The sequence below is a fragment of the Ixodes scapularis genome, unplaced genomic scaffold (assembly GCF_016920785.2).
Source record: "Ixodes scapularis isolate PalLabHiFi unplaced genomic scaffold, ASM1692078v2 ptg000105l_1___fragment_1__unscaffolded, whole genome shotgun sequence".
Classification (NCBI taxonomy): Eukaryota; Metazoa; Arthropoda; class Arachnida; order Ixodida; family Ixodidae; genus Ixodes; species Ixodes scapularis.
The window spans coordinates 217,163-241,584 of NW_024609912.1; the positions used below are offsets into that span (position 1 = coordinate 217,163).

General features: G+C 48.5%; 2 protein-coding genes, 1 long non-coding RNA gene and 2 pseudogenes across 3 annotated transcripts; 4 read left to right on the forward strand and 1 right to left on the reverse strand.

Annotated features, from left to right (window-relative positions):
• Positions 1-1,498: 1,498 nt before the first annotated feature.
• Positions 1,499-2,245, forward strand: LOC115319866. Its single transcript, XR_003918533.2, has 3 exons — positions 1,499-1,582; positions 1,670-1,720; positions 1,800-2,245. It is a non-coding gene; the product is annotated as an uncharacterized LOC115319866 (long non-coding RNA).
• Positions 2,246-5,208: 2,963 nt separating this feature from the next.
• LOC115323994 lies at positions 5,209-6,430 on the forward strand (annotated as a pseudogene).
• Positions 6,431-9,227: 2,797 nt separating this feature from the next.
• On the forward strand, positions 9,228-14,871 carry LOC115325222 (annotated as a pseudogene).
• A 347-nt stretch (positions 14,872-15,218) lies between these two features.
• LOC120839814 lies at positions 15,219-16,255 on the reverse strand. Its single transcript, XM_040210177.3, has one exon. The coding sequence runs from the start codon at positions 16,073-16,075 to the stop codon at positions 15,344-15,346; it is 732 nt and encodes a 243-aa protein (XP_040066111.2). The 5' UTR covers positions 16,076-16,255; the 3' UTR covers positions 15,219-15,343.
• A 1,390-nt stretch (positions 16,256-17,645) lies between these two features.
• Positions 17,646-19,187, forward strand: LOC115327000. The gene is made up of 3 exons (XM_040210178.1): positions 17,646-18,750; positions 18,908-18,983; positions 19,049-19,187. Exons 1-3 carry the CDS (start codon positions 17,646-17,648, stop codon positions 19,185-19,187), a joined length of 1,320 nt encoding a protein of 439 aa, XP_040066112.1.
• Positions 19,188-24,422: the final 5,235 nt, after the last annotated feature.

Sequence of the window (24,422 nt, forward strand, 5' to 3'; positions counted from 1 at the left end):
TGCACTCCATAGATGGCAAGAAATGGCCTACTGTGGATTTGTGGGAAAGAAGGTGTGCAAGTGCATTTAATGCTCTGCTTTTGTATTTGAGTGGCACTACACTTTTGATAACAAATTTATTTTTGACTTTTTATTGAACCCATTTTTTTTTTGTATTTTCAGGAAAGGCCAGTGAGCTGGCATTAACGGAGCCAATGGACCATAAAAATGCCGCTGGTAATTTCTACGATGGAATGAGCTATCCTTTTTTACTACCAGTCAAGTCGTGTACAAAGCAAGTTTGAACATTGTTATATGTGCCTATTTGTTTCCGGAGCTGTGAAGCAACATTTTTTGGTAATTAGCCACAAAATTACAGTTCAAAGGCTTGTATTTTGTGCCTATTTTTTAAGTATGGAATTAGTGTTGTATAGGCATCTTTAATATTCACCTCAAGGTCAAACTGTGTGGCAAATATGGTAAAATTTACTTAATGAATGTTGTCTGCACTCATCCCTTCAAATGGTTTTGTTAGGGTCACGAGATGTAAGAATGAGCTCCCCACGGCAAAGACTACACTCTGTTACAACCAAAAAAAAAGTGCAAAAATTAGACGAAGGACGAGTGAGAGGAATGTACACGACGGGCGCTGACTTACAACTGAATTTTTATTGGGAAGAAACACTAAACACTGCCAATCTTATCAATGTGATTACAATATTGCTTCATAAGGACACGTTACGAAGCAATATTGTAATCACATTGATAACATTGGCGGTGTTTCATGTTTTGGTGGTTCGAGGGTATCGTGCTTTTTCCTAAAATTTTAGTTGCAAGTTAGCGCTTGTCGCTTACATTTCTCTCACTCGTCCTTCGTCCAATTTTTGCATTTTTTTGGTTGTAATGGGGCATCACCAACTCGCCCAAGTTACCACTCTTAAGGCGCATTCCCACCGGCGAAGTAAGCAGTCGCGCGATGCCACTAGATCACATCGCAAAAAAATTAGATGGTCACACCGGCATGCGCGATGAGCGAGTCCAACACCTTCGTTGGCGAGTTGCTTCTTGAAAACTCTCGCACCGAACGCCGTTGATTGGCTCAGCCGCTCCGCGACTAGATTGCATCGCAAAAAAGTCTGGTCGAGTAGCGACTGCTCAAATCGCGTCGCTTTTTGCCCGCGATGGTCACTTTTGCGATGAAAGTTATCGCGCGACTAGATCGCATCGCCGGTGGGAACGCGCCTTTATGGTACACTCCGCTTCACCATAACTTGGCTAAGGTTGAAAGCTATGGCCCCCCGTGAGCCAATTAAAGTGACAGCAAAGTACATGACAGCACTCCACGGGAGGAATGCACGACGACTACATTGTGATGCAACTCGCTCTGACTGTCTTGCGGGGCTGCAGCGTTCATTCTTTGTCATGCTATAGTAAAACAGTTAGTACCTCGCACTATGCTATTCGGCTACTAAAAGGTTTTAAAGGTGTCGTGAAATTTGTCTTTACTCATACTTTCTTCAGCTTGATTTGTTAGGTCCATGCGGTGTAGCAAGGGCTGGCCACCACACCAGGGAGTAGCACCTTAGACCATGCCACTCTGCAGGTACGTTCCGATTCTGGTGTGAAAGTTGCGTGCACTGCAAAATTTACCTTCACTCATACCGATACCGTCTCCAACTTGTTTTCTTAGGGCCATACGGTGCAGAGAGGACCTGCCCATGCCGGGGATTGCCACCTTACGGTATGTTACACAATTACAGGTACTTTTTGGATGTACTGTGAAATCTCCCGCATTGATACCTTCTTTGGTTCTTTGTTAGGGCCATGAAAAAACAGCTGCAAGATGACACAGGGCAAGATGGTTCCCAATGCGTGAAATTTGAACACCAGCCTCCGAGATGAATCAGAAAAGTAGGGCCACTAGAAGCACCTGTATGGATAGAACACATGTGTAGTAATAAAACCATATTGCCGATATAAATTGGCTCAGGGTCGTCCTTTGACTGGTTACAACATATCCAGGCAAGAGTAGAACGGATTTAGGCATGCCATCTGCATGTCCAAAAGTGGTCTGCAGAACAAAATTGCACGCACGTCGGACATCCGCAATGGAATCCTCATTGCGGATGTCCAACGAACGTGCAATTTTGTTCGCTTGGGCGCTCTGTCGGATGTCCGGGGGATGTTCATCGGACATACACGGATGTCCCACGGATGTTCGGTGGATCTGAATTGGACCTCTATCGGATGTTCCCGGGATATCCAAAATCGGCCTGCAGAGGGATCCCATCTCGGATGTCCAACGGATGTGCGATTTTGTTCGTTTTGGCACTCTGTCGGATGTCCTGGGGATGTTCGTCGGACGTATATGGATGTCCCATGGATGTTCGATATATCTGAATCGGATCTCTATCGGATGTTCACGGGATATCCGAAGAAATTCTGCCCTGTAGAAATTGGCTGAGGTTAGTGCTTTGACTGGTTTACAACATATCTGGGCTAAAGTAGAATGAATTCAGGCATGCCATCCGAATATCCGAAATTGGCCTGCAGAAGGATCCCATTTCGGATGTCCGACGGACATGCAAATTTGTTACCTTTGGCACTCTGACGGATGTCCTGGGGACATCCGTCGGACGGCTACGGATCTCCTGGGGACGTCCGAATATCTTGAGCGGATATCTATCGGATGTCCAATGGACATCCAGTGGTTTGTTGGGACGTACATTGTCATTAGATGCTGGGACATATAGAACGAGCATTTGAACGTCGTCTCAAGGAGGAAGAAAGCTTCGGACACTTCGTGGTTCCCAACAAGTTATCCAGCCTGTTGAGTGCCAACATTTTTCGAAGCTTTATTTCACATTTTCATCTTGCTTGCGTGAGAAGCTTTGAATATGTAAAAATGAAGGTAATGATTGCTGGGGGCCACCTAAGTAGCTTATATTTCTTAAATCAGTGAACAACTTTACTTTCAGTGAACAGCTGATCCAACTTGGCATGTTGAATGCGTAATTATGTGGGTCAATGTGTACACTTGTAAAGATATATGTTAGTGACCATTCCCAAGAAGTGATAGTGATAAAGTTAGTGATAAAGCCAATTCCCAAGAAGGTGTGCGGCCAAGCATGTAATAATGAAGTGATGAGATCGTGCACAGATGACAGAGAGGTGCTGGCGATGTGCAACTGCAGCTGTGGGCGAGGTTGACGAAATGATTTTGCCAATGTTTTATTTTTGCGCGTATGCAGGTGCAGTGCTGTACTTAATTCCGTTTTAGCATCTGTGCAATAAATGTGCCTCGAAATATTTCGGTCGCAGCTGTGGATTCCTTACTGGACGGCGGGACGCCTCGAAACAGAAGAACAACGAACACACATGACTACGCACCTTATACAGCTGAAAGCGAAATCGCACATCGTATATTACGTTAGGGACTTTTAGCGAACTGTTACCGTGTTCCGCGTACTGCACTATCGGAGCCTTTGAAACATGCTTTATAGGCGCGCACCCGGAGTGATACCGTGACAGCGGGGCGCGCACTTAAAAGCATGCTTCAAAGGCTCCGATAGTGCGATACGCGGAACACGGTTTGTTAAAAGTCCTTATTTTTACACTACCGGGACCGGGCGTCATGCTCAGGAGCCTGGATCCAGGCTCCAGCACGACCCCGAAGCGATCCATACGAGAACCACATACTGATCTCTATGACAATTGCTGGATCGCGTTTGCCCGCTCCGCGAATGCGGTCACTGGCGGCCATCTTTAGGTAGAGTTATATCACCTCTAGCCAATGTAAGCTGCTGCAGCCGCTATCATCCATCCATGGCAGATAGCGTTTTGGCAGGTGGGTTGGCAGGCTGCGATCAAAATAGCGTGGGTGATATTGCGTGCTTGATTTATTTTTTATTTATTTATTTATTTATTTACATACCCTCAAGGCCCTGGGGGCGTTACAGAGGGGAGTGAGTGAAAAAACAACAACAAACAGTAATAGAAGACATGGAATAGGTCACGGGTCACTTTCGCAAAAATAATTAGTAACAGCACTTTTAAACACATCTAACGAGGGTAATAATATTAATGACGCCGGAAGGTGGTTCCACTCTGGTGATGTCCTAGGAATGAAAGATTCGTGATAGGCTGAGGTTCGAGAATGAGGAATGCCGACTTTGTACTGATGATCAATGCGTGGAGAAACGTAAGGTGGGACGAGGAAGAGCTTTTCTTTAAGAATGGGGTTAGAATTATATATTTTATAGAAAAGACATAGACGAGAACACTTACGGCGCAAAGAAAGCAGTGGCAAGGAGAGAAGAGATTTCATGGATGATACACTAGCTGTACGGTGATAATTGTTAAAGGGACACTGACAGGGTATTTATGCTCGCTGAGGTTTTTAGTTTTACGTGACATATGAGAGCTCAACTACCCAGAACAGAATTTGCGGCTCGAAATTCGGTTTCTTTCCGCCCGAAAACCGCCGATCAAGAAGTGGCCGGTTCGAGTCTCGCTCACTCTCTTTTTCGCGGTCACGGGCCATTTTCTAAGGTATCGATGCGACCACCAAATTTAATCAAAGTCGTGGGTCACTGAAGGCACACACTCATTATTAAAAATAGAAAAAAATATGAAACCCATTTTTTGTGGCTTCTAAAAAGCTGTACATACGTTGATTGAAAAAAAAAAAAGTTCCACAGACAACCGGAAGCATTCTGTGCGTTCGTCGTTTCGCGTATCGTGGGACTCGCGGGGACGGCGATGGCAGCGGACGACGGGCGTGGGACCTCTATTTCAGAACTGTCGTTCGCGGTACCGGCGAATTCTGTCAACCGTTAAAAGAGAAATTTGGGAGTGATCAAAAAAATTGGTATTCATCCCGTACGACACGCCCGGCCACCAAGCCGATTTGCACGAAGACGTCGCCGAGCCGTCGATCCCTTCTCGGGGCTGAAGACATTGCTCGCGCAAACGTCAAGCACGACGTGTCTACTTCGAGTTCAATATGCACGCGTACGATTTCTTTACTAGGTGCGAATGTCCCCAAAGCGTGGTGCTTCCCGACTTCGACCCAGGAGTGCTTTTGCTAGAGAAAAATCGACAGCAAACTTTCCAACTTACAGTTTACCGGCTGAATTGTTACTAGGGAAAGAGATCCTCCAGAAAAGGTTCCGACGTGGGCGCGCGTGGGAGCGGACGTCTTTTTTTCCGCTCTCCCGTTCCCCCCACGCGACCGTCTGAATGGCCAACGGAGCGGCTGCCCCCGTTGAGGGCGCGCATCAGGATACGAGCAACGCCGGAGATTCGGGCTACAAGATGCTGCTGCCGCCACTACCAAGTGGCAGCAGGCTTGAGAAGACCGTTTTCCTGCATGGGGAGCCCAGAGGACGCCCCTACCGCACTCAGGACTTTGCCGATATGTTGCAGTCGACTGTTGGAATGAAGCACGTGGTTGGGCTGGGCGCCTTCCAGTTCAACCACGTGTTTGTGTGCACCCTGAACTCAACAGACGCTAAGGACAAGCTGACCGCGCTGAAGGATGTCAAGGTGAAAGGCCGGAAGTGCGTCGTGGTCGACCCGAACTTTACGGAGGTGGTGCTGCGGGTTCACTGGCTCCCCACCTACGTGACAGATAGGGAGGTCAGCGCCGCCTTCGCGGAGTTCGGGGTCGTCAAAGAGATCACCAGGGAGATGTGGAAGTCGCCGACCGACGACTACCAAGTCGAAACATCTACGCGGTCCGTAAGGATCATCCTAAAGAAAGGGGGCCGAAGGGATGAGCTGCCGCACCAGGGACACGTGGCCGACTATCCCGTGCTCATCTCCGTGCCCGGCCGGCCTCCCATGTGCCTCCGGTGCAGCCAGCTGGGGCATATGCGAAGGCAATGCAGGGCGCCGTGGTGTCGCGGCTGCAGGGGCTACGGACACGTCGAGGCCGACTGTGTCCCAACGTACGCCTCCAAGACGAGGCACGAGCCACTGCGCGAGCGGCACCAGGAGCTGCTGGACGACGGCGACACGGAGGGGGCCGCAGTAGTCGAGGTAAACGAAGCACATCCGACTCCGGAGCTGCAGACTCTACGCGAGATCGTAGACCCTTCGGCAGCCCTCGGCTGACATTCGCGTGGGACCACCGAACGAAGACGACACCGACTCGGGCCCTTCGGTCGGGGAGCCCGACCCGGTGTCGGCGGAGAGGGCTGCCGCGGCAGCTTCCATCTCGGAGCCCACGATGCCCACGGCTTCGCGGGAAGAAGCGGAGGAGGCCACTTCGCCAGCGCCGACAGCCGCTCCGGGGAAAGCTCCCCCGCCGGAGCCCAACGCAGGTGCGCCTCTCAAGGACACGGGCAAGGCAACACGACAGAGTGCGCGTAAAAAGTACAAAGACCTCCCCGAAATCCCAGCCTCGCGTCCCGTCGAAACGGATCGGTCTTCGCTGAAGAATGTGTGAGGAAACCCGGCACTTTCCATAATTTGGGTGAGAGTTATCTTTCCTCAACTCTGTCTTTTCTATTTTTACTCGGTAGTTGTGCTTCGTTGGTTTTCTTTTCGTTCTCTTAGTTGGTGTGTTTGTACCTTTCATCTCGTCTTATCACGTCTACATTTGTACTGTTGGTCTTGGCTGCTTCTTTGTGTTCTGTTTATATACAATAATTTTAAATGAAGTGTTTAAAAATAGCAACCTTTAATTGTATAAGTGTCACCGCCACGAAGCGTAAAAGTTTTTTATTAGATCTAATTAATGAGGAGAGCGCGGACGTCATTTTCATACAAGAGACAAAGATCTGCTCCGCTGAGAAAGCAAAAAGTTTTGTTCGTTTTTTTGGAAACGTTTTTTGGTGCGTTCACACGCTCACGGCTAGCCCCTCCGGGGGAACCGCCATCCTAGTCAGAAAAAATACTGGCATCCGAATGCTGGACCCCAGACTGTGCGCGAGTGGGCACTTTGCACTTGCCGATTGCCTCCTTGGAGACCAGCTGGTGCGCCTTATATCGGTCTATGCCCCTAGCCGGCCGGGGGAGCGCAAGGACTTTTTCGTCGGACTGCGCGCACTTCTTGACACGCCCGCCACGCTCGTGGTCGGCGGAGATTTCAACTGCGTGACTAACAGTCGCGATAGAGTGAGCGGGTCGGCAGTCCCAAGAGCCGACGTGGGTGCGGCTGCGCTTCGCGACGCCGTGCGCGATTTCGACCTTGTGGACGTGACGGAGACGCTTGACAAGTTTTCGCCGCGGTTCACGAGGTGGAGGGGCGCGTCGCAGGCGCGGCTGGACCGCGTTTACGTCTCTGGCGAGTGGTCCGGGAGCGTCGTGTCCTACGATGCGAAGATTGTCCCGTTCTCAGACCACGGTTTCGTCGCGGCTGAGATTCTTGCTGGGGGCCCCGGAAGTGTGCGGGCAAGGCGCGACACGCCTTGGAAGATGAACTTCAGCATCCTCGAAAGCGAAGATTTTATTGAGGAGACGAGGCGTGCTCTCCAGAACCTGGAGGAGGGCGGCGCGGACGCGGTCTCGTGGGAGGAGTTCAAGATCAAGCTCCGGGATACCGCGTGCGCGCTCGGCCGCCGCAGGGGCGCAGAGGAACGTCAAGCTCGGATTCACCTCACGAACACCCTCAAGGCACTGCTGGAGGAGGAGGAGAGCAGTCCAGGATCCTTCAGTGACGACATCAAGCTCTGCAAAGAGCACCTGCTGGCCATGCTGGAGGAGCGCTACAAGGGAGCCCAGGTGAGGAGCAGAGTCGAGACACTCGAGGGAGAGACGCAGCCCTCGAAGATCTTCCGCACACACGAGCGGAAAAGGGCAACAGAGAACACTATCAAGGAGCTGCGGCAAGGAGCTCGTGTTTTCACCTCAAGAGAAGACATCGCGGGCGTCTTCGAGACGTCCTTCAGGGAGCTCTTCCGGGAGGAGAGGCTTGACGATGTCGCTTTCGAGCCCTTTCTCCGGGGATCTCCTTCGGTTCCTGAGGGGGCGGTTGACATTTTACCCTGCCCAATCCGGGAGGCCGAGGTCCAACATGCAATCAAGCACCTGTCCCGTAACAAAGCTCCCGGCCCGGACGGCATCGGGTCAGAGTTTTACAAAATCTTTTCTGACGCTCTGTGCCCCATCTTGGCTCGAGTCTTCAATGACATCCGCAGACGAAGGCTACTTCCTCCGACCATGCGGCAAAGCTTCACGGTACTGATCCCGAAGAATTCTAAAAAGGGCCCTATTTCCGAGGTCGGGGACTTTCGGCCCATCAGTCTTCTTTGCTCTGATTATAAAATCCTGGCCAAGATCCTCGCAAGGCGACTTGACACAGGTCTCAAGTCCATCATAGGGCCCCATCAGACCTACGGCCTTCGCGGGAGGAAAATATCCAGGAACCTCCACATCATGCGGGCGATCGGCGAGGCGACGGCGGAGGGTCACCAGCCCCTGGCGGTCCTGCAGCTGGACCTGCGGCAGGCCTTCGACCGGGTGTCCCACAGGTTCCTCCTGGCGGCGCTGGATCGATTCGGCGTGGGGGAGGAGCTGCGGGAGTGGATCGCGCTCTGCTACCGAGACATCTCTACGCGCCTTCTCATCAACGGCCAGAGGGGAGGTCCCATCTCCATCGGGAGGTCGGTTCGGCAGGGCTGCCCCCTTTCGCCCATGCTCTTCGCGCTGCAGTTGGAGCCACTCTGCCGGGCAGTCAATGCGGACCCATCCATCTCAGGTTTACGGCTTGGGGACGAAGACGTCCGCGTTCTGGCCTTCGCAGACGACGTCTCGTTTATCTGCTCGTCCAAGGTACAGGTGCAGACCATCCTGCGACACGTGGACCGGTTCTGCGCTGCCTCAGGGGCCATGATCAACCGACAGAAGTCGGCGGGGGCGTGGCTCGGTGAATGGGCGACTACGCCAAGAACTTTCGGAGGTATTAGCCCCGAGAACATGACGTGGCGCCACCTAACGGGCCTATCGTCGTGACGTAGGATAGGGGATCACGTGACCGTTTTTTGCGCTCAGTGTGTAGGGTGCAGTGCCTCGGTCTTCGCTTTTTTCTATTAGTACGAGTGTTTAAGGTTTATTTTAACCCAATTTTTTCGTTTTTGTACTCGATCCGGTCAAGCTCCTAAGTCGGCTACCGTACAACTGCTTCCGGGGAGCCGGTGAGCCTGTTGCAGGCTAGCAGGGAACCGGTTTCTGCAGGGAAGCGCGGCGGCGTAGACTAGAGACGGTACGGGCCAATTTGTCGTTTTCGGCGGCTGTGTCGGGCACCGCGATGGATGCGGACCATGTGCGACCTACCGTTGAAGGTAAGCGAAGCTTTTTTTTAGCTTCTATTTGACCGGGCAGCCCGTTAAAACTGTGTACCCCTTTTCAGTTGTGCTGCCTGTAAGCAGCATCAACGCGTTCGTGAACAAGGCCCACGAAACATCCCGGCTGTTGCTCGAGGGCGAACGAGTTCTTGAAGCGGGACATGTCTTCTCCTGCAGTATCAAGAAGGTGGATAAGGACTGCTACAGGTTCATTGGATTCGTCCTCCAGACGTCGGCACTGACTTCGGACCCGCACGAGCTGGAGATAGCACTGAATGGAAGAGACGTCGGTGACACATCGTGCTCCTGCAAAGCAGGGTAAAGGAACATGCCGTGTATCATTACTCGGTTGAGTTGTATATACTTATCGGCCGGCGTGTTGTCAAGTCGATCGAGGAGCTCGCGGCTCGAGCCGGGAACCAAACAGTTTGCGATAACCGGCGAAGTGCTGTGCCTTGTTTACGAAATACGATCGGGCATACTCGTTGTTCCCGTGGCGCAGTGGTAAGGTGCGCGCTTCGTGAGGTGCTTGTCGCGAGTTCGACTCCGCGCGTCCGTCTTCTTTTTTTTTTTTTTGCTTTTTTTTTTTTTTAGTTTTTTTAGTATTCTCTTTTATTGTTTCTGCAATGTCGGAATTTTTGAGCTACGAGTATTAAACCTTGTGGATAACATTTAATTCATAAACTAATATCCGATCATCCAAAGGCCAATGGCAGTTTGTGTACAGCATCGCTGTTTTTCTTTCTTCTGTCAAAAAAGATTATGCAAATATTCCTGTAGCTAGGTCCATTAGAGTTGTAGAATAGTTTTCTCTCGGCCCCTACATAGTAACCAGATGCACTACAAAAAGAAAAATATTACATGCAAATACGAGTGCAGCTGCCCTCGTATCAGCAACCATTAAACTAAAATCAATGGAGCCACATAACATTCTCACATTTATGCAGCTGCTGGTTGCTTAGATACCACTAAGCTGCGAGTGATTTTCACGTTAAAATAGTCGGTGAAATTTTATGTCTTGCTATTCTCTGTAGATTACTCTTTCAAGTCTATTAACACTCAGCTCTACTGGCATTGCATACTGCCAACTTGTACATGCACTTTTAATCTCATTCAAATAATATTGAAGTTGCATGAGAAAGGTACTGCTAGAGGGTGAGACTGTTCACATTTTATGACTGATATTGCATATGCTGTTTAATTGCAAGCTAAGAACATTGCCATTTTGCAGGAACTACAAGTGTAAGCACGTTGTGGCAATGTTGCTACATATCAACGCCAAGAGGAACTTCAACGTACTGGCGTCCACAGACTTGCCACAAAAGTGGGGGAAGGGGCAGAAGAGAGCGGTCGGGGAGAAGTATGCTCCGAGGAAGATCGTCAACCTCCCGGGCCTTGAAAAAGTGAGCTATGAAACTTCTATTTATGCACAGCGCTTTTAGTAGACCTTGTGCATACCATAAAGCTCCCTCCGCCAGCGCCAAATGAAATCACGGGAAAGGGCTGTACAAGACCCACATATAAACGCTTCTTCTGCCCTGACCTGTGCTAACGGAACTTGACCAACAGTGTGTCACGGCATAGGTACGCCGAGAGCACACAGGATGCTCCTTCATTTTCTTGTGTGCGTTACGTGACCTTGTGGGATTTTCACTAATGATGTAGTGCATATGTTGCGTCAGTCTGAGTTAGCAAATCAAATGAAGACAGTGATGTGTATGCTGGGCCAGTTGTGCGAAACTGTGCCAAGGGGCTAACCCTGCTACGTCCTGCTACATTTGCCAAAATATGGGTAGTCTACACCAAGCCTGTGCCAAAGCACCAGTTTTGGTCGCCTTTCAAAAACGAGACTAAACTGAGAACCGTAATTGAGCATGCGTGACCTAGGTGGCGCAAGAAACCGCCCAACACTAAGTACCCCGCATCAATCATCCGTCCGATCACCCCCACCCCTTGCATGGCTTTTCCCGCCGTCTCAGGTTTTGCGCTCTCATGTAATCTTGGCGCTCTTGTCCGGTGGTCTCGTCTCGCGCCTTTTTCAATTTTTTTCAACGATACACACGGGCGTGTACGGATGCTCTGACGTTAGTGTGCCGGCCATGCCGTCATGCTGTGGAACAAAACCATTTTTTTTTTTTTTTTTGCGCGGCAAGAGTTGCTTTGTGAGCTGAAGCACTAGCACAACCACAGTCACCGTGGTCGTGCAATGTAACGGGTTGCCGTCCCTACGTCGCTACAAATATGCCGCTTTCTAAACTGAAACGTAGTTACTGCTGCGTGTTCATCAACATTCGTGCTCTCGTTTAAATCATATGGCACTACCAAAATCCCCCTTTTCAAAAACTGCTTGTCGAAGTAGTGATTACATAGGTTTCTCTCGGTGGGCTTTCTTTTTCGAGAGGGACCCCGATACGTAAAAAATCTGCCGCGAAAGAGTTAGTGACGAGAAGTGAGCAAAGGAGGCAATGTCTGCAAGCTGAACCCGCAGAGTGTTTTTGTTTGCCACGAGTTCAGTCGTTGGACAAAGCGCTCCAAAAACTTTTTGACCCTGGCTCGCGATGCCATACATCGATGCACTCAGGTTCTTTTTTTCTGGGTGTTTAGCTTGTACCTCGCCTGCCGGCCTGTCAAGCGCACACCGCTGGACTGTTTTTTTTTTTTTTTTTGTCGTATGCTAGGCAGTTGCATTTTGCATACAATTTTGGGATCCAGTAGGCGACAGAACGGAGTGACATGATTTCGGTTTCGACCGAACAGCCATTGTCTCCGCTTGCACAACGAAGCACGCGCAACTGGAAGCCTGCCAATGTTGCCCTTACATGCATGCGAACATGGTTGTATGAAAGAGGCACTAGCCGGGACGCTTGCAATCCATTGTTTTACGTTTGCTTTATTTTGGCGAAATTTCGCTTTATATTTTCAGGTTGAAGGGGATCCGGTCCTGCTTCCTAAAGGCGATATCCTGGGACGACTACTGGAGGGACTGACTTATAGGTCAGCTGCCCTGCGGCACACCGAAGAAATCCGTCCTCTTGGTTGGTTCATGAACTGCATTTCCTCTTTCTCTTTCCCATTGTCTTTGCTACAGTTGGTTTTGGCTGTTTGTTGGTCATTCTTAAGAGACTTTATGAATCGATTCTCTCAGTACCCGACGAACATCAGTGGTGGCATGCCTCACACGGGATAGAAGCTGTGCTCAGTACAGACCATGCAGGATGTTTGGATCACAGCAGAAAAAACCCAAGATAAATGTACACTCCTGTGTATATTTATCTGTGTAGAATTTTTGTGTACATTGAAACCCTAGATAAATGTACACCACTTAGATCGGTGGCTGTGATAAATTGACACAGCTGTGAGCAGTACGCTCAACGGATGGGGACTCCAACCTTAATATGTTTACATTCTGAATTGTGCATGCCTGACTCACAAAAGTTAGAGTTGATAATAAAAAGTACAGGTACTAGGTTCTGAAGGCATGGCGATTGCGCCATATATATATTAGATTTGAGTGGAAGCACTAATATCCAATGTGTCGTAACAGTTGACTGCAAAGGAGAGAAAAAAATGTCAAGCGAACCAGAAGAGCAACCAGAAATGTTCCTTAGTACAATATGTTTAAAGTGGCTGAGGCTTAAGTCTAGTTGAGCAATGTGCACTGTCATCCTGCCATAGGCAGATTTCTACAAAAAACCAGATTGCCAGGTGCAGGTGACTTTCCTGGCCCACAACTTAAACTGAAAGTGCGCCTGGAGCACCATCACCAATTAAGTATGCCACTACATGCTTAATTGGTGTACAAGGTCTGTTTAAGAAGTATCCTACCTGAATTAGTACCGTGGAAACAAATGAAGCGCGGATAGCTTTATCTGGTGAGGAGGCAGAGGGAACGTTAATGCGCATGCAAGAATTTTATCAGGCCCGCAAAAAATGTGAGTCGCAGGCAGTTAGCCTCGGAGTGATGACGTGTAGTTAGTGCTCGTCGTTTTTTTTTGTTTTTGTTTTTTTGCAACATGACAAAGTAGTTTGAGTGAGAGGTATTGCATCAAATTTTGATTCAAGCTTGCTCACACTCAAGTGGAAACAATTCGAAATATTCAGCAGGAGTTCGAGGACGATGCCATGGGCATTAAAAAAAACATTAATGTTTGGTACAACCAGATCAAAGATGACTGCATGTCAGTGGGGAGAGGCCTTCAACAAGCCAAAATAATCTGGTGATTAACGAACTTCGTGCAATCGTGCCGAAGTTTCTCACGATGGAGCTGCATCATGACAGTGCACCAGCTCATTCCTTGCGTCTGAGTTTTTTTGGCCAAAACAGGCTTCCTACTGTCTCAACATGGCTCCATGGGATTTCTGGCTCTTCCCTACGATGAAAATGCCGCTGAAAGGAACCCTATTCGAGTTACGGAAAAAAATGACGAGCAGCGACTACAATTCCTCACTCGGAGGCTGACTGAAAACAACTCACATTTTCATCGGGCCTGATAAAATTCACACATACACATTAATGTTCCCTCCACTTCTCTAACCAGAAGATGCTGTCTGCACTTCATTTGTTTATGCAGAACAAATTTAGGTCTGATACTTTTTTAATGGCCCTCGTATGCTCACATATTAGTACCAGGCTTATTCAACGTATTCACTATGGCAGCAATGAGACTGGTCATAATTAGTCCTCTTGTGTTTTGTACATAGAACTGTTCCCTAGCATTTCATTTTTGCATTCCAACAACCAATTTCTTTCCTATCACCTTTATAGTGTGTAATGTGTCAATATTCCCTGTTTATTTGCATGTTTGCAGAGATATCAACCGCCCCCACCGCAGCTGAGGAGCCCCCTGTCCCCGGACTGCCCACACTTACGCGGCTGATTGCCACAACTGCTGCTCCCAGCTTCGATGCTTTTGTGGATGAGATGAGGGCCACCTTCTCTGCAGACGTCTGTGCGGTAATCGAGGAGAGGACGAGGGAACAGTCGCTATCTGAGGACTGGTTGCGCCAGAGGATAGGCATGGCAACCAGTACAGTCTGCCATTCCTTCAAAACAAGGGCAGCGAAGTGCGAGACAGAGCAAATGCCGCACAACATGGGGCCTTTGTTGAAGGCGGTCCTCCGCACGAGCACATACCAGTCTGCAGCAATGCAGCGCGGGCTGAGCATCGAAGGGACTGCGCGGGACAAGTATGTCTCGGTTGTGAAGTCGAGGGGCCACGCATGCACTGTGGAAGACAGGGGCCTATTGATTTGGAACGAGTTTCCTGTGATGGGCTGTAGCGTGGATGGGCTCGTTACTTTCACCTGCGCCTGCTGCAAGGGTGACAAGCGTATTTTAGAAATCAAGTGCCTCAACACGGTGAAGAAAGCTTTCTCAAAGGACAAGCCGACGCCCCTATTCTACACACAGGTTCAGGTCCAGATGGGGTTAACGAATATTCCAGTGTGACTTTTTCGTCTACAAGAGTCCAGAGGACTGGAGGGCACTTACCGTGCCATTTGATGCTGCACATTTCCTTAAATGTTCGGCTGCAGTGCACACCCTGTAAACAAGTACATTTTTGACACGCTGAAGAATCTGGCATGTTCATACTCGTGGTAGTGGGCCCCAAAAAGGGCCAGTGTGGTAACATTAGATATGCGTTTGAAGCCAGCAAATAAACAAAAGGATGGCAACAAGCACGTGCTAATACATTCATTTATTACAGTATGCATGACATCAAATTTGCAAAATTAAATTGGCATAGAAACATATCTTACAAGGCTGTTGAATGGCTTGTGTGTCTAAATGCACGAGCTAGAAATATTGACTCATTTCTGTGCTTTGACAACCTTTCTCCAATGCGGCACAGGGGAAGAATACCTTGAACGAAGTTAACAAGGAAATTCTTGGCTAGTGACAGTCTGTGACCGAACAATACGTTTTTCTTACTACCCTGCTAAAGAGAACTCATTCTTCACAAATGACAGTGGGATGCCATGTTTGAAATGCCCATTAAGTGATCTACAGATTAACGTCAACGTTTAAACAGGCAGCTAAAAGAAAACGCTATCGTGTCCTGTTCAGCAATGTATTAACCAGTTAAAAATTTGTCGTTGCTGAACAAGGGCTTTGAGAGGTTCACGAGACCTGCAATGATGACGACAACATCATCGATTTGCGGAAGGAGGTCTGCGCTGAAATTGTCCCGAAGAATTCGAAACAACTTCATTCGCTGAATTGCACGCTCGACATGGACGCGTGCGGCTGCGATGCTTTGGTTGTTTGCGGCGTCAGATTTGCTCAGCTGTGTGTTTTTACGGAGAAATGGTGGACGAACCAACTTTACCTTGTGTTCGCAACACAGCTCGTCAATTAAGAACCCCTTGTCGACCATTACGCTGTCGATGAAGGGCAGGCATTTCTCTAGAAGCCCACTCTCCTTTGTGATATGCGTGTCGGAGGATCTGCCACAGAATGCCGGACTCACATAGCTAATTAAGCCACCTGGCGTCTCGCACACAAGCACCTTTGCAGTGTGGGTTCCCTTGTAGTGACTGTAGGTAAGTAGTTGAGACTCCAGGTTTTTCGGCTTTTGCAGAGGAATCTCTATACAGTCGAGCACCATGCGACAGTCCCTGTACTTGTTAAAGTACTTGGTCAGGGACTGGAGCACAGCCTCCTTTTCAGGCCAGAAAACGGCGTGCCTGAGCACTGCTGCTAGGACCGGTACCGACGCTCTAAATATGTTGGAAGCTGTCGTCCTATGGACCCCAAACAGTACCCCAAGAAGGGAAAACGTCAGATTGTGGTACAGCTTCATCATTGTTAGCAGTACTGCGTCCTCGTTACTGATGCTGAAATCCTTCTTCTGGCTTAATAAGCGAGATTCCCCATACAGGTCGCAGATGTTATAGAATAGCTGAAAACAGGGTATGCAGGTCAGTGATACGAGGGCCGGTTCATTCTTAACCCGTGCTATCCCGAGCACTTGATCTTTCTCAAGCTGTAGTGAGTCCGCTTGACATCCGACATCTTTCTTCAAGGTGTGAAGTTCAGCCTGAAGACCTGAAACATTAAAAAACAACTCTGGTATCAACTAGAATTAGGCTGACATGACTCACACTGGGCACGCAATGTTTGCTTTCTCCTCATCAATGGGATCTGCAGCATCGGCATCCTGGTTGGGTAGTTCCTGCTCAATCAAACCCTCACTGGTGCTGGCTTCTTCGCAGTTCAGCCCTGCCAATGTAACTGCTGCTGGCAGGTCATCCTTGGCTGTTAAATCCAAGTGGAAAAAAAACAAAACAGAAAAACCTAAAATTACAGCTCAGCACTGGAACTGAAATAGACACGACCATGCTTTATCTTTTAATGACTGAAAAAAAAAAAAAAAAGTAAACAGGTATGCAAGAGCCAAATATTTAAAATCTGGTTATTTATCACACAGCATCCACTGATACCACGAATGTTCCCTACAAACGAGAGCACTCACGGCGAGGCTTGCATGTGTCCACACCTGCCCGCGGCTTCAGGGGCTGTCGCAGCTTCGGGGGCTTGTCCAGTGGCCGTAAAGGCAGATTCTGGGACGGCACGGTTCCTGGGGCGAAAGTCCTTTTTTTCCAGCCTGACGAGAAAAAAAGGAAGAAAATCAATCACGACGGAGCGTGAGCATGCGTCGATCTCGGCCGTCTGATCGCCAGCTTTGCTCAGGTCGCTCGCGTGACTTGGGGGCGTCGTGGCCCAGGAAAACTAACGAGTGTTAAGCACTTAGATACACGCATGCGTGATATCACTCTCTGCGAAAACGTTTCGTGTTTGCAGCTTACGTGCAAAATGCAAGAGCGTCGATCTCCGACGGGTCCAACAAAATCCACCCCTTTTTGTAGAGGTTCACTGAAATAACTGGAGAACACTTACCAAACATCTTCGCTCCAACCGCATACACGAAGTCTTCATCTCTAAAGTGCTTGCTGCACACTGTCGAGCTCTTGGAGTTTAATTTGCCCATTCTCAACTTCACAAGCCACTCCGTGCGCAGCTGCTTCTCCTTGGGGTAGATGTGAAAGCTGACGTTCGGGTCGGTCGCGTAACTACGGCATTGCGGCACCGAACAGTACTTCACCATTGCTTCCTGAGCACGACGGCTGCCGAAGCCGATCCACGCGTGAACTAATCGGGCTCCAAACACAGAAAAAAAACACGAAAATAACGACCGAACGGTTCCCGAATACCCCGACCAAAGCAAGGCAGAATAACCGTCCTTATCACGTGATCCCCTATCCTACGTCACGGTCGAGCGATCGCAGCGCTCCAATCGGTCCCGCTCGGGGCCAATAGGATGGAGCACTTCGCTCGACGGCTACCTGGGTGTGCCGGTGGACCCGCAGCGATCAATGGCCGCAGTGTGGAGACCGACCACCAACTTCGTTGCCGCCAAGCTGTCGCCCTGGCGGTGCAGAAACTTGTCTTTCTTCAGCCGGGCTCACGTGTGCAACACAGTCAGCTACCCAGCCGTGCTGTACAGGGCTCAGGCCGTCTGCTGCCCGGGCAGCCAGGCCGGAAAAGTACACCGGAACTGGGCCATGTTCGTGTGGAAGTCCGCCATGGAAAGCACACGAAGGAACAACCTCTTTCTGCACCAAGAGAGCGGAGGTCTGGGCCTCGTTAACATCGTGCTCAAGCTGCACGTGCAGCGTTTTCTGCTTTTCCGGGATGCAAAGGACCCGACCTTCATCGCCGTGCTGCACCACCTTGGATTCCCACATCTCGGGAATTGGATGGTGAGCACGAGTGGCCGCACGACCAAGGGAGCCGCCCTGAGGTTCTACAAGGAAATCGCCAGCTCCATCGAGTTTCTGCAGGCCCAATTCTCCTGGGAATACCTGGCGACCGTCGGAAAGAGGCGGCTGTACTGGGATGCCGTTTCCGCATCCTTCCCGCCACCGCTCTACAGACAACCACCGACGCCCGACGACGCGACGCGACTTTACAAACTCGTGCGAATCCTTCCCATCCCTGTGGTGACAAGGGACTTCTTCGTCCGGATGCACATGGAGGTCCTTCCAGTTAAAACCTGGCTCCATCAAAAGGGGTTCTTCGTGCCGTGGTCCCTAAACTGCGACCTTTGCGGGGCGCCCGAGACCATCCAGCACGTCCTAGTCGAGTGTAGCAATGCCTACCTCTTCTGGGACGAGATGAGGACGACGTTTGAGCTCAGGGACTCCTTCGAAGTGGAGTGGAGCGTCTTCAAGTATCTGCAACTCGAGGAGAGGGATAAGACGGAGGTGGCGCACATGATGATGCTGCTGGGCCTGCACGCCATCTGGCAGTCGCGTACCGCAATGGTGCAATGCCATCTCGACGCGCGTCCAACCTGGAGCTACTTCGTGTCCACGTTGGGGTGGGTGCTATCGGTGACGTCGCGGCAGCCGAACGCGGGTGATTGGGAGTGCATCAAGCGACAACTCGAGGAAGGTCGTCGCCGCTGCGTACAACGACGTACGTCAGGCGTGAGAAACTGGCGAGTTCCTGTGAACTGTAGGCGCGTTGGCGTTGGCTGAGGTGTGCGGTGCGCGAAAGTGGACCGTGGCTCTTCTCCCCCTTGGAACTTCGCGTCCTTTTTTCTTCGATTTATTGATTTTTTTTTTTCGTACAGATTGCATAATTGCTCACGCGGTCTCATACTGTATCGTTTGCGTTTCCTCTCAATCGTTTCCGCCAAGTCTGGTCAGGTTTGTGTGACAGCTACTTACCGCACGGCGATAGTGTATCTTTCTTTTTTTTTCTCTCTTTTCAGAGTCTTTGTTTTTCACGCTCGTCTCTACAGTTTGCATAACGTTTCTATACGAGCTATCCACCTGTCGTTTTCTGAATTACTTTTCAATGTGGCCTTGTATAATGTTTGCGGAACCTACTGCAAGGATGTCTGTAAATAACTTGTAAATAAACTTGTTTCGTTTGGAAAAAAAAAAAAAAGGATGCGCCAGTAGCTCAGTGGGAAAGACGTCCGGTTTACACGCGGTAGGACCGGGTTCGATCCCCCGTGGAACTTAATTTTTTTTTCTTCAAACATTTTTCGATGTTTACATGTATATATATATATATATTTACAATCACCACTGAAGAAACAAACAAAAAAATAACAAACTAATGTTGTGGACGATACTTCGCTGATTTAAATGGTACGGGATTTCCGTTTTGACACCTGCGAGCTCAATGTAATCACTTTCCACAAAATGCAAGGAGCATATAAATCAGGTAACGTCCGCTTTCCGAGGTGCCCGTATATGTTCTACAGGAATTGCAGCCAGCCGTTGGTCCCGATCCCGTTGATCTTTCGGAAACTCTGTCGCACAATGCCACTTTTTTTCGGATTCAGGAAATGTGAGCCAGCTCTTCACGCAACATCTTGGGTGTATTCTTTTCGGAGCCGATCATGGAAATTCACCACGGGCACTTACTACTCATGTCCAACTCCTCAATGTACAAAACAACTCATCTTGGAGTACAGAACAACGAGCGGAACAAACATAACTGCAAAAAAATCGCACGGCGAGCAGTTCCCGCACGCCCCATCGCACGCCGCATGTCCTGTCGTCTGCTACCGGAGAGGAGAAAAAAAAAAAAAACGCACGGTAGGGTGTAGCCACGTGACTTCCGCCACTCACTCTCTTCTCTCCACTTGTCCGACCTCCGTCGGGTTTCGGTTTCGGTTTCGAGGAGTTGCGTCTTTTGGCTTTATTAAAAAAATACGCTACTCTGTTGCAAAATATTAATTGGGTAGTCCTCCGACACCATAATGAAGCGCCTGGCAAAAAATAAAATTTTTTTTTTTGGGGGGGGGGGGTGTCAGTGTCCCTTTAAGTATGAAACGAGCGCCGCGGTTCTGAACTGACTCGAGATGAGAAGTGAGCGTCGTCTGACCCATAGAGTTATTATAATATACGCTAGAGGTTCAAGTGGCGCTAGTGTGCTGACGCAAATTGAAGCAGACAGCAACCAGTCGAAAATTGACTTCCGGTAACGCATTTCTATGGGAAAAAGTGAGTGCATTTTCTCCCTGCGCTCGATCACAAGAGCAAATATCCCGAGTAATTCCTACGTACTAAGTAGCTTGGAACATTTCTCAGTCAGGCCGACGAAATAATTGGTTAGTTACGGCGTTTTTCTTTCAAATTGGTCGGATTAAAAACTGTGCTCAAACGGCTTTGTACGTGTATTTATGTGCACTGTCAGACACGGTTAGCGCGAACACGACGTCGGCGCTTTTCAGCATGAGGGATATACGTGCCAAACGAACGAAGAACATCTGGAAATAAAGGGAGACGGACGGCAAGAACTACGCAGTAACACTGGATCAGTAACTACCAGCGCATGTACGATCAAAATAATTTGAAGGTCACGTAATATATTCCGATTTTAAATAAGCAAGTACCGCTTTATTCTTTCTGCTTTGTGCGAAGATGTTCGTTCTACGTTCAAAATATCACCCGCACGCTCGAAATCTTTGAGAACAACTGCCCGATAAAAGCTGCCTGGCAGAAAAAAACAATACCAAGAGACAAGTTTCATAGCCCACTCGCTCTATTATCTAAGTTTTGAATGTTTCTATCCGCTCATGCACGATGGGGTCATTTTCATATAGTGACAGGACTGGCATTATCAATATATATAAGGGTCACCGGAATGCTGGCAAGCCTTGAACGCACTCCATATTCCTTTCGATTGTAATTTTGCTTTGAATCGTCGTTTGTTCTTGCACATCTGCTGCGGAACACACGTTTGGGACTGAAATGTAGCGAAGTTAAACATCGCTCGCTGATGAAGAAAAATGCGTTAACTAAAGCAATTACACTTTTACAATGTTAATTAAGAAACATACTATTCAATACGACCGAAATAACCAAAGTGCTCCGTGTTATTTTCTAGCGAAGAGAGAAAATGCACGCGCGTTTTCCCATAGGAATGCACAGGAGCACCGCAAAAGTAGACTGGTTGCTGTCTGCTTCAATTTGCGTCACGGAAGTCGCATAGACACTAGCGCCAGTTGAACCTCTAGCGTACATTATAATAACTCTATGGTCTGACCAGGATCCCAGATTGAAGCTGCATACTCTAATTTTGAGCGAACCAAAGATTTGAATAATATTTGTTTGAGAGAAACTGGTGTTAGAGAAAAGTTACGTTTTAGGTAGCCTAACATAGAATTGGCATTAGCAATGATGTGGTTAATATGAATATGCCAGGAGAGGTTAGAAGTAATATGCACACCGAGGTATTTATAGACGCTTTACACACGCGCCAAATTGCAGCCGCCATAGCCGACCTTCTCTTGTCTTACCGAGATGCCGAGCAACTGAAACGGTAGTTGACGATTCTCTACAAAGGACGATGCTTTAGAAAAGGACACAGTTGAATCTAATATGACAATAACCTGGCCTGCTATGGTAATGATGAAGTGAAATAAACAAAATAAGAGGAAACAAAAACTGAAGGTCAGTTATGGCGGCGTCCATGCACAGCTGCTGCAAAGCGTCTATATGAGGTCACACATTCTAAAGAAACGTTATCAAGATGATAGATAAAAGGCGTAAAGGGTTAAAATTATTTGACGAAACATGTTTTTGAAACCCGGCGTGAACAGCAGTCCGGTTTTTGAGGACCTGGTAAAAGTTTCACGAAATCGCAGCACCGGAAGAAAAGCAGCACAGCACGTATCGAAAGTCGCATCAAAAGAAGCATCGAAAGCAGACGACGGTACGGAGTCTGACGCACGAGGACACAGCGCACCCGTAACAAACACTAGGACAACGTTCACAGTCACACCAAAAGAAAGGGACACTTACACAGCGCTGACTTCAACTCTTTGTATATTCCCGCCTTTTCTCTTCTTTCACGTCTAATGCATAACCTAGGCCTCATCTTTTTCTTTCTTTGCTAAAGGTTAACTGTAAAAATTTTTTAAGCCAGAAATTGAAAATTAAAAATTAAATGAAAAAATTAAATGAAAAATTAATTACTGTAGATCAATGATGCAAAGCTAAGTAATCCAGCTCTTTTTGTGACAGCGCTATAGATGGATTACTAATACACCTGCCGTTTTGCCTGGCAATGTTCTCCGCTTCTATTATTTCCCTTGTGAGCTGGTCTCGGCTCCTTGCCAACACCACACACTTGTCAAGTTCCGCTGTGCACCCACAGTCCCGAAGGTGTATGTCAACATCTCCAGAGTTCTTGTTGATGGTGGACAAGTTGTGTTCTCTAAGGCGGTGGTTTAAACACCTACCCGTCTGTCCGATATATGTTCTTCCACAGGACAGGGGGAAGGAGTAGACCACATTTTCAGTGCATCGAACGAACTTATTTCTGTGATTCGTTGTGCAGGACGTCGGTGTTCTTGAAGGAGTGTTTACCCTCTTGCACAGGCTGTAGAGCTTGTTCGGAGCGGAGAAAATAACGTCCGTGCCTACTTTGTTTGCTATTTTCTTGAGGCCATGAGAAAAATGATGGAGATATGGCACAATCACTGGTCTTTTTGCCCTGTCCCGATGACTTTTCTTAAATCGCTCATCATGCTTAAATTCTCTGAAAAGTCCTTCCGCCACTGATGTTAACAAGGATGGTGGATATCCAGCGCGTTTTAATCTCGACACTTGCCCATCAAAGCTCCTTTGGATGGAATGGAAGCATGACTTCGTAAGAGAGTTCTTAAGGCACAACCGCGCTATGCCTCTCTTTACTAGTTTTGAATGCGCTGAGTTGAATGGCAGAAGTGGCTTCTTTCCCCTTGGCTCGTAAGTCCAGCACGTATGGTACGGTGACGTACAAAGACGAAGATCTAAGAATCTCAAACTTCTTTCACTTGGAAGTTCGTGGGTAATCTCCAATGGGTTCATGCACCTTTTGAAACTGTTGAGAATGTCTGGTACCAAGGCTGTCAGATTTTGGTCATCGGTGGCGAGGACAATTAAGTAATCGTCGACATATCTGAATACTTTTTTAACTTTTGACCCGTCGAGAGTTTAGTTTAAATTCCTGTCAAGGTGTGCGAGATACAGGTCACTGAGGATAGGTGCAATGCACGAACCAATACACACCCCTCTCTTCTGTAGATACGTGTGTCCATCCCAGGTGGCGAAGGTAGATTTTAGATAGATGTCAATTGAGTTGAAGAATTTGCTTTGGGATAGGCCTGCCGCATTCTGAAAGGCGGTAAAGTTAACCTTTAGCAAAGAAAGAAAAAGATGAGGCCTAGGTTATGCATTAGACGTGAAAGAAGAGAAAAGGCGGGAATATACAAAGAGTTGAAGTCAGCGCTGTGTAAGTGTCCCTTTCTTTTGGTGTGACTGTGAACGTTGTCCTAGTGTTTGTTACGGGTGCGCTGTGTCCTCGTGCGTCATGAACTACCAACTCGCCCGAACTTCTGTTTTAACAATACGGAGTCTGCTTTTGATGCGAGCTGCGCTGCTTTCCCCCGGTGCTGCGCTTTCGTTGAACTTTTGTCGGGTCCTCAAAGATGAGGCTACCGTTCACGCCGGGTTTCAAGAATCTGCTTCGTCGAACAACTTCAATCAAGCACGAAATGTCACCCACGGTACAGTGTACTAGATCTATGGCTATTTTTATGGCAGCCTGCCGCCATTGCGCTGTCCGCCATATTACTATGATGGCTAGAGATGATATAACACGAGCGTTTCGCCGCAGGAAAGTTGCAACGCCTATTGGCTGAGAGAAAAAAAGCAAAAACAAGCAAAACAACACAAACCGGAAGTGACGAAAGTTTTTGTTTTGTTTGTTTTTGCTTGTTTCAATTTTTTTTTTTTTTTTTGTTTTTACTTTTTGTTTCTCCAAGTGTTTGTTGGGTGCTTTTTGGAGCGGTCGCGTCGGTTCTAGCGGTCTTTCTTGTATTATACGTTGTCGTGTTATGTGCCGCCGTATTGCCGAGTGGAGTTGGTCGTGATATTCAATGCTTGGGAACGAGCGTCGGCAGTGAAGTTCACAGCGCATTCATGCAAGCTAGCAGGCCTTGTTCGCCACATGGAGGCCCGTGGAAGCTTGTTCGGAACGTAAAAGGTGAGTGAAATTTACCTACTCTGGTGGCGTTCGATCGTCGATGCGACACCGCAGTGGTGGAATTTGATAGCGCTTGGCTACCTCACGTAGCGTCGGGG

Coding starts and splice junctions, on each gene's coding strand:
- LOC120839814 (XM_040210177.3), bottom strand. CDS start 16,075: ATGATGAAGCTGTACCACAATCTGACGTTTTCCCTTCTTGGGGTACTG.
- LOC115327000 (XM_040210178.1), top strand. CDS start 17,646: ATGGCCGCAGTGTGGAGACCGACCACCAACTTCGTTGCCGCCAAGCTG. Junction 18,751..18,907: donor TCGCCGCTGCGTACAACGAC/GTACGTCAGGCG, acceptor TTTTTCGTACAG/ATTGCATAATTGCTCACGCG. Junction 18,984..19,048: donor TTTCCGCCAAGTCTGGTCAG/GTTTGTGTGACA, acceptor CTCTCTTTTCAG/AGTCTTTGTTTTTCACGCTC.